Below are 12,765 nucleotides of genomic sequence, written 5' to 3'. Positions count from 1 at the left end.
CCAACCCCCTCCACCTCCCACCCTAACCCACTCCCAGTCCCAACCATCACCCACTCCCCATACCAACCTTCTCCCACTCCCCATCACTACTCACATCCACTCCCTGTCCCAAACCTCATCCAGTCCCCGTTCCAACCCAAACACTCCCCGTCCCAACGCTTACCCACTCCCTGTCCCAACCTTCACCCACTCCCCGTCCAAACCCCCACCAAATCAATGTTGCTGAACTCACCCACTCCCCATTCAAACACCCTCCCCATCCCACCATTCACCCACTCCCTGTCCCAACTCTCACCTAATCCCCATCCCAACTCCATCCTCTTCCCCATCCCAAACCCCTCCTAATTCCACCCTCACCCACAACCCATACTAACCCTCATCCACTCCACATGCCAACCCCCTCCACATCCCAGCCTCACCACCTCCCTGTCCCAAACCTCACTCATTTCCTGTCTCAACCTTCACCCACACCCCGTTCCAACCCACTCCCCAACCGAACACTCATCCACTCTCCATCCCAACCCTCACCCATTCCCGGTCCCAACCCTCAACCATACCCTATCCAAACACACATCCACTCCCTATCCCAACGCTCACCCACTCCCTGACTCAACCCTCACCCACTGCCCATCCCAATGCTCTCCCCATTCCAACCCTCACCCACAACCCATCCCAAACATCATCCACACCTCATCCCAACCTTAACTCACTCCTCATCACATTCACCCACTCACCATACCAACCTCCTCCACTCCCTGACCCAACCCACTCCCTGACCCAACCCACTCCCTGTCCTAAATCTCACCCACTCCCTGTCACAACCCTCACCCACTACCCATCCCAACCCTAATCATCCCACTCACATGCAGTCCCCATCCCAACCAACACCCAGTCCCTGTCCAAACACTCACTCAATCTCTGTCCCAATCCCCTCCTCACCCACTCTCCATCCCAACCCTCACCCACTCCCTGTCCCAGCCCTCACCCACTCCTTGTCCCAACTCTCACCCACTCCCTATCCCAACCCTCACCCACTCCCTGTCCCAATCCCCTCCTCATCTCACCCTCATCAACTCCCTGTCCTAACCCTCACACACTCCCTGACTCAACCCACACCCACCACCCATCCCAACCCACTCCCCATCCCATTATCACCCACACCCTGTCCCAACTACTCCTCATCCCACTCACGTCCCAACCCTCACCCACACCCCATCCCAACTTTTACCATTCCCCATCCCAACCCAAACCTATTCCCTGTCCCAACCCTCACGCACATCCCATCCCAACTTCCACCACTCCCTGTCACAACCCACTCCCCGTCCCAACCCTCACCCACACCCCATCCCAACACACTCCTCATCCCAACCCTCACCAACTCCCCGTCCACACCTTCACCCAGTCCCTGTTCCAACCTTCTCACAATCCCCATCCCAACCATCACCCACCCCAACCCTCGCCAACTCTGTTCCACCCCCTCATCCTCCCCTCCCCTTCCCAACCCAACCCCCTCCTCCTCCCACCCTCACCCAAACCCTGTCCCAACCCTCACCCACTCCCTGTCCCAAACAACTCCCCATCCCAATCCTCACCCATTTCCCATCCCAAAACTCACTAACTTACCGTTCCAACCCTAACCCACTCCCTGCCAAAACGCTCACCTACTCCCTGTCCCAACCCCCTCCTCATCCCACCCTCACCAACTCTCTGTCCTAACCCTCACCCACTCACTGTCTCAACCCCCACCCACTCCATGTCCCACATTTCCCCCACTCTTTTTCATAACCCTCTCCTCATCCCACCCTCACCCACTCCCCATCCCAACCCTCACCCACTCCCTTTCCCAACCTTCACCCAATCCCTGTCCAAACCCACACCCTGTCCCAACCCTAACCCACTCTACATTCCAACACACTCCCCATCCAAACCCTAACACACTCCCCGTCCCAACACTCACCCACTCACTGTAACAAAATTTCCCTCTCCCTGTCCCAACTTTCTCCCACTCCCTGTCCCAACCCACTCCCCATTCCAACCCTCACCCACTCCCCATCCCAACCTTCACCCTCTCCCCATACCAACCTCACCCACTCCCTGTCCCACCTTTCACCCAGTCCCTGCCCAAACATTGTCCCACTCCCCGATGCAACCCACTCCCCATCCCAACCATCACCCACTCCCTGACCCATCCCTCAACCTCACCCACACCCTGTCCCAACCTATTCCCCATCCCAACCCTTATCCTTTCCCCATCCCAACACTCACTAAATTTACATCCCAAACCTCAGCCACTCCCTGTCTCAACCCCCACCCACTCCAAGTCCCAGCTTTCCCCAACTCTTATTCCCAACCCCCTCCTCATCCCACCCTCACCAACTCCCCATTCCAACCCTCACCCACTCACAGTCCCAACATTCACCCACTCCCCATCCTAAACTTCACCCACTTCCCATCCCAACCCACTGCACCCTCCAACCCTTTCCCACACCCCATCCCAACACACTCCTCATCCTAACACTCACCTACTCCCTGTCCACTCCCTCATCGACTCTCTGTACCAACCCTCACCCACGCCCCATCCCAACCTTCACCCAGTCCCCGTCCCAACCTTCTCACACTCCCCGTCCCAACACACTCCCTAGCTCAACCCTCACCCTCTCCCCATCACAATCCACTACTTATCACACCATCACTGACACCCCATCCCAACCCCCTCCACCTCCCACCCTAACCCACTCCCAGTCCCAACCATCACCCACTCCCCGTCACAACATTCACCCACTCCCCGGCTCAACCCACACCCCATCACTACTCACATCCACTCCCTGTCCCAAACCTCATCCAGTCCCCGTTCCAACCCACACACTCCCCGTCCCAACGCTTACCCACTCCCTCTCCCAGCCTTCACCCACTCCCCGTCCAAACCCACACCTCATCCTAACACTCACCCACTCTCCGTCCCAACCCCCACCAACTCAATGTCCCTGAACTCACCCACTCCCCATCCAAACACCCCCAATCCCACCATTCACCCACTCCCTGTCCCAACCCTCACCTAATCCCATCCCAACCCCATCCTCTTCCCCATCCCAAACCTCTCCTCTTTCCACCCTCACCCACAACCCATACTAACCCTCATCCACTCACGTGCCAACCCCCTCCACATCCCAGCCTCACCACCTCCCTGTCCCAAACCACACTCATTCCCTGTCTCAACCTTCACCCACACCCCATTCCAACCCACTCCCCAACCAAACACTCATCCACTCTCTATCCCAACCCTCACCCACTCCTGATCCCAACACACTCCCCATCCAAACCCTAACACACTCCCTATACCAACACTCACCTACTCCCTGAACCAACATTTCCCTCTTCCTGTCCCAACCTTCTCCCACTTCCTGTCCCAACCCTGACCCACTCCCCATCCCAAACTTCACCCAGTCCCTGCCCCAAACTTGTCCCACTTCCCATCACAACCCACTCCCCATCCCAACCATCACCCACTCCCTGTCCCATTCCAACCCTCACCCACTCCCCATACCAACCTTCACCCACTTCCCGTCCCAACCCTGACCCACTCCCCGTCCCAACCTTCACCCTTTCCCCATACCAACCACACCCACTCCCCGTCCCAACTTTCACCCAGTCCCTGACTCATCCCTCACCCTCACCCTGTCACAACCTATTCCCCATCCCAACACTCACTAAATTTACATCCCAACCCTCACCCACTCCATGTCTCAACCCCTACCCACTCCAAGTCCCACCTATCCCCCACTCTTATTCCCAGCCCCCTCCTCATCCCACCCTCACCAACTCCCCATTCCAACCCTCACCCACTCACCGTCCCAACATTCACCCACTCCTCATCCTAAACTTCACCCACTTCCCTTCCCAACCAACTCCTCCACCCAACCCTTTCCCACATCCCATCCCAACACATTCCTCATCCCAAATCTCACCCATTCCCCATCCAAACCCTCACCTACTCCCCGACCGAATGCTCACCCACTCCCTGTCCCAACCCCCTATCATCCCACCCTCACCAACTCCCCGTCCAAACCCTCAAACACACCCTGATTCAACCCACACCCACTAACTATCCCAACCCTCTCCCCATCCCACTATCACCCACATTCTGTCCCAACTCCCTCCTCATCCCACCCCGTCGCAACACTCACCCACACCCCATCCCAACTTTCACCATTCCCCATCCCAACTCTCACCTACTCCCTGTCCCAACCCTCACGCACTCCCCATCCCAACCTTCACCCACTCCCCATACCGACCCACTCCCCGTCCCAACCCTCAAACACACCACATCCCAACACTTCTCATCCAAACCCTCACCAACTCCCCGTCCACACCTTCACCCAGTCCCTGTCCCAACCTTCTCACAATCGCCGTCCAAACCATCACCCACCTCATCCCACACTCACCAACTCTAAGTTCCAACCCCCTCCTCCTCCCACCCTCACCCAAACCCCATCCCAACCCTCACTAACTTTCTGTCCCAACCTTAACCCACTCCCTGTACAAATGCTCACCTACTCCCTGTCCCAACCCCCTCCTCATCCCACCCTCACCAACTCTCTGCCCTAACCCTCACCCACTCCCTGCCTCAACCCCCACCCACTCCATCCCACCTTTCCACCACTTATTCCCAACCCCCTCCTTATCCCACCCTCACCCACTTCCCTTCCCAACCCTCACCCACTCCCTTTCCCAACATTCACCCAATCCCTGTCCCAACCTTCACCCACTCCCTGTCCAAACCCACACCCCGTCCCAACCCTCACCCAGACCCGATCCCAACACTCACAAACTCCCTGTACCAACATTTCCCTCTCCCCGACCCAACTTTCTCCCACTCCCTGTCCCAACCCACTCCCCATCCCAACCCTCACTCACTTCCCGTACCAACCTTCACCCACTTCCTGTCCCAATCCTGACCCACTCCCTATCCTAACCTTCACCCACTCCCTGTACCCAACCTCACCACTCCCCATCTCAACCTTCACCCAGTCCCCGCCCTCAACATTGTCCCAGTTCCCGTCACAACCCACTCCCCATCCCAACCATCACCAACTCCCTGTCCAATCCCTCACTCTCACCCACACCCTGTCCCAACCCATTCCCCATCCCAACCCTCATCCTTTCCGCATTCCAATCCTCACCCACTCCCCATCCCACCCGATTCCCCATCCCAACCCTCACTATTCCCTGTCCCAACCCTCACTCACACCCCATCTCAACCAACTCCCCACCACAACTCTCACCCACTCCCTGTCCCACCCCCATTCCCACTCCCCATCCCAACCTTCACCCTCTCCCCATTCCAACCCCAAATCCTCCCCATCCAAACCCCCCCTCCTCCCACTCACACAAACCCCTCCCCAACCTTCACCCACTCCCCGTCCAACCCACTTCCCGTCCCAAACCTTACACACCCCTTTCCAACACTCACCCACTACCCGTCTCAACCTTCACCTACTCTCCATTCTAACCCACTACCCATTGCAACCCTCACCCACTCACCATCCCAAAGCACTCCCCATCTTAACCTTCACCCACAACCCTTCGTAACCTTCACCCACTCCCCTTCCAAACCCACTCCCCATCCCTATGCACTTTGCAACCCAACACTCACACTCTCCTCATCCCAACCCTCACCCACTCCCCATCCCAACACTCACCCACTTCCCTTCCCAATCCTCATCCACTCCGTCCCAAACCTCACCCACTCACTGTCCCAACCCTTACCCACTCCCCATCCCAACCCACACCCATTCCCCAACCAACCACTCCCCATCCCAACGCTCACACACTCCCTTTCCAAACTCCCTCCACATCCCACCCGCACCAACTCCACATACTAACTCCTAACTCTCACCCACTCCCCGTCCAAACTCACTCCCCTTCCAACCCCCTCCTCATCCCACCCTAACCCTCTCCCCGTTCCAACTCTCACACACTCCCCTTCCCAACCCTCACCCACTCCCCTTCCCAACCCTCACCCACTCCCCGTCCCAACTCACTCCCCATCCCAACCCTCACCTCTCCCAAACCCCTCCTCATTTCACCCTTACCCGTCCCCATCCTAACCCTCACCCACAACCCATCCCATCCTCCTCTTCATCCCACCCTCACCCATTCCCCATCCAAACACTCTCGCACTCCCCATCCCAACCCTCACCCACTCCCCATCCTAACCAACACCCACCCCCTTTCCAACTCTCATCCACTCCCCACCTAAACCCCTTCTCATCGCACCCTCATCCACTTCCCATGCCAACCCTCTCCAACTCCCCATCCCAACCTTCTCCTACTCCCCATCCCAACCCTCACCCACTCCCCATCCTAACCAACACCCACCCCCTTCCCAACTCTCATCCACTCCCTACCTAACCCCCTTCACATCTCAACCCTTACGCAAACATGTTCCAACACTCACCCTCTCCCATCCCAACCCTTACGCACACATGTTCCAACACTCACCCTCTCCCCATCCCAACCCTCAACCACTCCCCGTCCCAACCCTCACCCAATCCCTGTACCAACATACTCCCCATCCCAACACTCACCCTCTCCCCATCCCAACTCTCATCCATTCCCATTCCAACACATGCCCCATCCCAACCTTCACCCACTTCATGTCCAAACCCTCACCAACACCCCATCATAGCATTCACCCTCTCTCCATCCCAACCCTCACCAACTCCCTGTCCACACCTTCACCCAGTCCCTGTCCCAACCTTCTCACAATCGCCGTCCCAACCATCACCCACCTCATCCCAACCCTCACCACCTCTCCATTCCAACCCCCTCCTCCTCCCCTTCCCAACCCCCTCCTCCTCCCACCCTCACCCCGTCCCAACCCTCACCTACTCCCCTTCCCAACCCTCACTCACTTTCCGTACCAACCTTTACCAACTTCCTGTCCCAACCCTGACCCACTCCCTATCCCAACCTTCACCCACCCCCTGTACCAAACCTCACCCATTCCCCATCCCAACCTTCACTCAGTCCCCACCCCAACCTTGTCCCACACTCCGTCACAACCCACTCCCCATCCCAACCATCACCCACTCCCTATCCCATCCCTCACCCTCACCCTGTCCCAACCCAATCCCCATCCCAACCCTCATCCTTTCTGCATTCCAATCCTCACCCACTCCCCATCCCACCCGATTCCCCATCCCAATCCTCACAATTCCCTGTCCCAACCCTCACCCACTCCCAGTCTCAACCCACATCCCATCACAACTCTCACCCACTCCCTGTCCCAAACCTCACATAGTCCCCATCCCAACACACACCCACTCTCTGTCCTAACCAACTCCCTAACCCATCCCTAAACCACTCTCCATCCCAACCCTCACCCACCCTGTCCAAAACCACACCCACTCCCCACCCCAAACCCCTCCTCATTGCACCCTTACCCATTCCCCATCCTAACCCTCACCCATTACCCATCCCAACCCCCTCCTCATCACACCCTCATGCACTGCCCGTCCCAACCAACACACATTCCCTGTCCAAACCCTCACCCTATCCCTGTCCTAACCCACTCCTTACCCACTCTCCGTTCAAACCGTCACCCATCTCATCGGAACCTAAACCCACTCCCCGACCCCACCCCCATTCCCACTCCCCATCCCAACCCACACCCACTCCCCATTCCAACCCCAAATCCTCCCCATCCAAACCCCCTCCACCTCCCACTCACACAAACCCCTCCCAAACCTTCACCCACTCCCTGTCCAACCCACTTCCCGTCCCAAACCTTACACTCTCCTTTCCAACCCTCACCCACTATCCGTCTCAACCTTCACCTACTCTCCATTCCAACCCACAACCCATTGCAACCCTCACCCACTCACCATCCCAAAGCACTCCCCAACCCAACACTCACCCACTTCCCTTCCCAATCCTCACCCACTCCGTCCCAAACCTCACCCACTCCCTGTCCCAACCCTTACCCACTCCTCATCCCAACTGACTCCCCATCCCAACCCTCACCCATTCCCCAAACAAACCTTCAACCACTCCCCATCCCAATGCTCACACACTCCCTTTCCCAACTCCCTCCACATCCCACCCGCACCAACTCCCTGTGCTAACTCCTAACCCACACCCACTCCCCGTCCCAACTCACTCCCTATCCCAACCCCCTCCTCATTCCACCCTGACCCACTCCCCATCCCAACCCTCACCCACTCCCCTTCCCAACCCTCACCCACTCCCCTTCCCAACCCTCACCCGCTCCCTTTCCCAACCCACACCCACTCCCCTTCCCAACCCACACCCACTCCCCTTCCCAACCCACACCCACTCCCATTCCCAACCCACACCCACTCCCCTTCCCAACCCACACAACTCCAAAACCCCTCCTCATTTCACCCTTACCCAGTCCCCATCCTAACCCTCACCCACTTCCCATCGCATCCCCCTCCTCATCCCACCCTCACCCATTCCCCATCCCAACACCCTCCCACTCCCCATCCTAACCAACACCCACCCCCTTCCCAACTCTCATCCATTCCCCACCTAATCCCCTTAACATCCCACCCTCACCCACTTCCCATCCCAACCCTTACGCACACATGTCCCAACACTCACCCTCTCCCATCCCAACCCTTACGCACACATGTCCCAACACTCACCGTCTCCCATCCCAACCCTTACGAACACATGTTCCAACACTCACCCTCTCCCCATCCCAACCCTCACCCATTCCCTGTACCAACATACTCCCCATCCCATCACTCACCCTCTCCCCGTCCCAACCCTCATCCATTCCCGTTCCAACACACACCCCATCCCAACCTTCACCCACTCCACGTCCAAACCCTCACCAACTCCCTGTGGCAACAAACTCCCCATCCCAGCACTCACCCTCTCTACATCCCAACCCACACCAACTCCCAGTCCACACCTTCACCCAGTCCCTGTCCCAACCTTCTCACAATCACCGTCCCAACCATCACCCAGCTCATCCCAACCCTCACCAACTCTCCGTTCCAACCTCCTCCTCCTCCCCTTCCCAACCCCCTCCTCCTCCCACCCTCACCCAAACCCCGTCCAAACCCTCACCCACTCCCCATCCCAAACAACTCCCATCCCAACCCTCACCCATTCCCTATCCCAACACTCACTAACTTTCCGTCCCAACCTTAAACCACTCTCTGTCCAAATGCTCACCTACTCCCTGTCCCAACCCCCTCCTCATCCCACCCTCACCAACCTCTGCCCTAACCCTCACCCACTCCCTGCCTCAACCTCCACCCACTTATTCCCATCCCCCTCCCCATCCCAACCCTCACCCACTCCCTGTCCAAACCCACACCCCGTCCCAACCCTCACCCACTCCCGATCCCAACACACTCCCCATCCAAACCCTAACACACTCCCTATCCCAACACTCACCCAGTCTCCATCCCAACACACACCCACTCTCTGTCCCAACCAACTCCCCATCCCATCCCTCAACCACTCCCCATCCCAACCCTCACTCACTTCCCGTACCAACCTTCACCCACTTCCTGTCCCAATCCTGACCCACTCCCTATCCTAAGTTTCACCCACTCCCTGTACCCAACCTCCACCCACTTATTCCCATCCCCCTCCCCATCCCAACCCTCACCCACTCCCTTTCATCAACATTCACCCAATCCCTGACCCAACCTTCACCCAGTCCCCGCCCCAACCTTGTCCCATTCCCCGTCACAACCCACTCCCCATCCCAACCATTACCCACTCCCTGTCGTATCCCTCACCCTCACCCACACCCTGTCCCAACCCATTCCCCATCCCAACCCACATCCTTTCCGCATTCCAATCCTCACCCACTCCACATCCCACCCGATTCCCCATCCCAACCCTCACTATTCCCTGTCCCAACCCCCTCCTCATCCCACCCTCACCAACCTCTACCCTAACCCTCACCCACTCCCTGCCTCAACCTCCACCCACTTATTCCCATCCCCCTCCCCATCCCAACCCTCACCCACTCCCTTTCATCAACATTCACCCAATCCCTGACCCAACCTTCACCCACTCCCTGTCCAAACCCACACCCCGTCCCAACCCTCACCCACTCCCGATCCCAACACACTCCCCATCCAAACCCTAACACACTCCCTATCCCAACACTCACCCAGTCTCCATCCCAACACACACCCACTCTCTGTCCCAACCAACTCCCCATCCCATCCCTCAACCACTCCCCAACCCAACCCTCACTCACTTCCCGTACCAACCTTCACCCACTTCCTGTCCCAACCCTGACCCACTCCCTATCCCAACCTTCACCCAGTCCCCGCCCCAACCTTGTCCCATTCCCCGTCACAACCCACTCCCCATCCCAACCATTACCCACTCCCTGTTCCATCCCTCACCCTCACCCACACCCTGTCCCACCCGATTCCCCATCCCAACCCTCACTATTCCCTGTCCCAACCCTCACCCACTCCCCGTCTCAACCCATTCCCCATCACAACTCTCACCCACTCCCTGTCCCAAACCTCACCCAGTCTCCATCCCAACACACACCCACTCTCTGTCCCAACCAACTCCCCACCCATCCCTCAACCACTCCCCGTCCCAACCCTCACCCACCCTGTCCTTAACCACACCCACTCCCCATGCCAAACCCCTCCTCATTGCACCCTTACCCATTCCCCATCCTAACCCTCATCCATTACCCGTCGCAACCCCCTCCTGATCACACCCTCATGCACTGCCCGTTCCAACCAACACACATTCCCTGTCCAAACCCTCACCCTATCCCTGTCCCAACCCACTCCTTACCAACTCTCCGTTCCAACCGTCACCCACCCCATCGGAACCTAAACCCACTCCCCGTCACAACTCAACCACTCCCTGTCCCACCCTCATTCCCACTCCCCATCCCAACCCTCACCCACTCCCCATTCCAACCCCAAATCCTCCCAATCCAAACCCCCTCCTCCCACTCACACAAACCCCTCCCCAACCTTCTCACACTCCCCGTCCAACCTACTTCCCATCCCAAACCTTACACTCCCCTTTCCAACACTCACCCACTACCCGTCTCAACCTTCACCTACTCTCCATTCCAACCCACTACCCATTGCAACCCTCACCCACTCACCATCCCAAAGCATTCCCCATCCCAACCCTCACCCACTCCCCATCCCAACCCACTCCCCATCCCAACACTCACCCACTTCCCTTTCCAATCCTCACCCACTCCGTCCCAAACCTCACCCACTCACTGTCCCAACCCTTACCCACTCCCCATCCCAACTGACTCCCCATCCCAACCCTCACCCACTCCCTGTACCAACCAACTCCCTATCTCAACACTCACCCACCCCCATCTTAACCTTCACCCTCTCCACATCCCAACCCCCACCTCATCCTACCCCTCACCCACACCCCGTCCCTAAATCTCCATCTCTTCACTCCTCCCCCAACCACCTACCTATCCCAACTCTGCCCCTCATGTTACAAACCTCAACCCTTCCACCATCACAACACCCATCCCCCTCACAAATTTACCCCCACCTCCTGTCTCAACCCTTCCACACGCACCACCCATCTCACTCTCACTCCCCGTAATCCCCCTCAATCACCCCCCTCCCCACATCCCTCTCACCCAACTTCCCCTCACCCACTTCTCCCTCAGCTAATGCCCATGTCCCCCTCACCCACCACCTCCACCCACCCACCTCCCTCTCCGCTCCACCCACTCCTCCCCCTCACCCCTCACACATGCTCTTCCTCCCTCACTTCCCCTATCACCAACCATCATCCCCATTCCATATTTTCCCTTCTCCTCAAACTTCCTAACTACTCACCTCACAATCCATCACATCCTCTCCCCACCCCATCATCCACCCCCTCTCCACACTCCCCTCATCCCATGCCACACCTACCACCCTCCCCTCACACCATTACCTTCCCCCTCCCCTCCACCCTTACCTCTGCACCATGTCTTGGGTGTGCCAGACAGAGGGGCATTCGTGCCGCAGTGGGCTGCCATAGAGACGGTTCATGTCACAGCCGGTCAGTGAGCAGCGGGAGTTGCCGACTACCACGCCGTCGGGGTTGAGCATGGGCACCACCTTGAAGATGAAGCTGTCGCGCAGGAGGCGGGCATCTTCCGATGGTCCGAGCAGGTGGTCAAGGAGACCCCGCATAGCCCAGGAGCCGCCGGCTTCGCCCGGGTGGGCTCGGGCGGTGAGCACAATAGCGGGTCGGGGGCGTCCAGGCCGGCCAGGCGAAGTGATGGTGAGCAAGGGCACTGGGTTGCCGGCCAGGCTGCGGCACAGAGGCCGGAGGCTGCAGTAGCGAGACCGGAGCGAATGGGTGGCCACGGCATTCAGGTAGCGCAGCAGCTCAGAGTAGGTGTACGGGTAGGAGTGGGCCAGGTAGCAGGTGTCACCGGCGTGCGGGAAGCAGCACGTCCAGCTCAGCGAGGACAAATTCTGGCCCTCCTGGCCCAGCCGATTGCGGTAGTAGTGCAGGTCACTGCCTGCCCGCTGCCACCCCCGGCCGTTTAGCCGTGCTTCAACTTCCGAGTAGAGCAGTGGCCGCAGGCCCCGGCTGTACAAGCTGCTGCCCTTGCTCAGGTTGACGATGGTGAAGCGGTAGGTCAAGCCTGGCTGCATATTCCGCACCCGAAAGTAAAACCACTGGGTGTGCCGCTCGGTGTACAGATCGGGCCGGAGCGTGAGCTCGTACTCGTGATCATGGCTGCAGTGGAGAGAAAGCATC

General features: G+C 58.3%; 1 protein-coding gene across 4 annotated transcripts in view; it reads right to left on the bottom strand.

Moving 5' to 3' along the window:
* The window catches only part of agbl2 (AGBL carboxypeptidase 2), a 191,103-nt gene that overhangs the window by 89,666 nt on the left and 88,672 nt on the right, over positions 1-12,765 (bottom strand). For all 4 annotated transcript variants that reach the window (XM_069894445.1, XM_069894451.1, XM_069894459.1 and 1 more), the window contains exon 6: positions 11,971-12,744. In XM_069894445.1, the coding sequence (XP_069750546.1) occupies positions 11,971-12,744 (774 nt within the window). The remainder of the gene's footprint in view (positions 1-11,970; positions 12,745-12,765) is intronic.

Source organism: Narcine bancroftii, chromosome 1 (genome assembly GCF_036971445.1).
Source record: "Narcine bancroftii isolate sNarBan1 chromosome 1, sNarBan1.hap1, whole genome shotgun sequence".
NCBI classification, from domain to species: domain Eukaryota; kingdom Metazoa; phylum Chordata; class Chondrichthyes; order Torpediniformes; family Narcinidae; genus Narcine; species Narcine bancroftii.
Note: the sequence above shows the minus strand (reverse complement) of the source record. Positions and strands in the feature narration are given on the sequence as shown.